Consider the following 1,418-nt stretch of genomic DNA (forward strand, 5'->3'; position numbering starts at 1 on the left):
CGACTATCTGCACAACGCGCATCGCATACATCGCAGCATGCGTCTTCCGAACAGTTGGGAGCACGCGTCCCAGGGACCGGGGAACAACACCTTCTCCGTACGTAGTAGTGCTGCACCACCGCTGAATCGTAGCCACGCCTGGACGAAGCGAACGCATGTTCTTGACGGTCGATCCTCTAAGTACCTTGTTATCGAAGAAAGTTAATTCTTTCTGAGTCACAAGTACAAGAATACAGTTTTAATAAAACAGTATAGTGCCCACCCAGCACTTGAATTGAGATGCTTTTTCAAGCTCGCCATGAGAGAAAGATGACTGTACTGCTGACTGCCTGCCATCGAGGTTCGCAACGCTGTGGCTTCAACCGTGATGGCTTCGCCCGTGATGGGCGAAAAGTCTGATTATGAGTCCCTTGAAAGCCTCTCCTCAAGGGCTATAAGAGCCTCCGAGTTGAGTTGAAATGCTTGCCAAGATACCAACAACCAAACCAACCCCACGATGACGGCCTTGACAGAGAAACTGAGAGACGAACTGAGAGGCAACGCCAGAATCCTCGCCGACGTTGGGCACGATCCACGAAGCGTAGCAACGCGGCCGCAGAGCATCGGCAACATGTCTCACGCCAAGAAGACCATCATCAGCACCAACGAGACGGACAGGGCCGTGTCGATATGGCGCCTCGGCTTCCTCCTACAGCTCGAGGACCATGGCCTTAGACAGCATTGGAAGTCCATCAGAAAGCTCTCTCGAGTGCTCCGGCACATCCACCGCCATCTCCGCGATGGCAAGACTCCCGGCGCCCACGCACGAGCGTGGGTTGCCTACCTCCAGACAGTAGCACCAGCCTACCAACAAGCTGTCGAAACTGCGATTCTGGCGATCCCTTGACGAGGGAGAGGGTGGAATGGAGGAAAGGATGGGTGAGAAAAGGGTTGAGGTTGAACAGTGCGGAATTCGAGGGCAGGGTAGCGTCTACATGTACTGCGGCAATCCTCTAGTAATGCAAAACGATGGAGTTAAACAGTGCTTGACGGTCGATCCGGACGTACGATCGCCCAATTCGGGAAAGAACGGTGAGAGGGGCGGTGGGGCGGTTATGTTATGTGGTTGCCTGGTCATCTGGGGTAACAGGCGCTAGATAGTCGTGTTGGTTGCATTCGTCTTCTCGCGTAAACAGTTGCATCAGGAACCCAACGCTTCACCTGAAAAACTTTGGATTTGGTCCAGGATTATTGCTCATGACTCGGTCTTCGCAGTCGCGAAATCAGCCGATCCGCGACCCTAAGAGTCCAATGCGGACGGCAGCGATTGCGAAGCGAAGAGCAATGCCCTTATGACAGAGGAATATTCTATTCGAACGATTGTACTGCAGGCGCTTAATGTGGAAGAATCTCATGGTACGGAGCGCAGACAGTTCAGT

At 53.3% G+C, this 1,418-nt stretch overlaps 2 protein-coding genes across 2 annotated transcripts; one reads left to right on the forward strand and one right to left on the reverse strand.

The window, feature by feature from the left end:
• On the reverse strand, positions 1–157 carry CABS01_17128 (uncharacterized protein; the record flags this gene model as incomplete). Its single annotated transcript, XM_060550455.1, has 1 exon — positions 1–157. A coding segment is annotated over one exon (157 nt), but the record flags the coding sequence as incomplete, so codon positions are not given.
• Positions 158–496: 339 nt separating this feature from the next.
• CABS01_17129 (uncharacterized protein) lies at positions 497–886 on the forward strand (the record flags this gene model as incomplete). Its single annotated transcript, XM_060550456.1, has 1 exon — positions 497–886. One exon carries the CDS (start codon positions 497–499, stop codon positions 884–886), a length of 390 nt encoding a protein of 129 aa, XP_060396671.1.
• Positions 887–1,418: the final 532 nt, after the last annotated feature.

The sequence above is a fragment of the Colletotrichum abscissum genome (assembly GCF_030869225.1).
Source record: "Colletotrichum abscissum strain IMI 504890 chromosome Unknown Scaffold_364.1, whole genome shotgun sequence".
Classification (NCBI taxonomy): domain Eukaryota; kingdom Fungi; phylum Ascomycota; class Sordariomycetes; order Glomerellales; family Glomerellaceae; genus Colletotrichum; species Colletotrichum abscissum.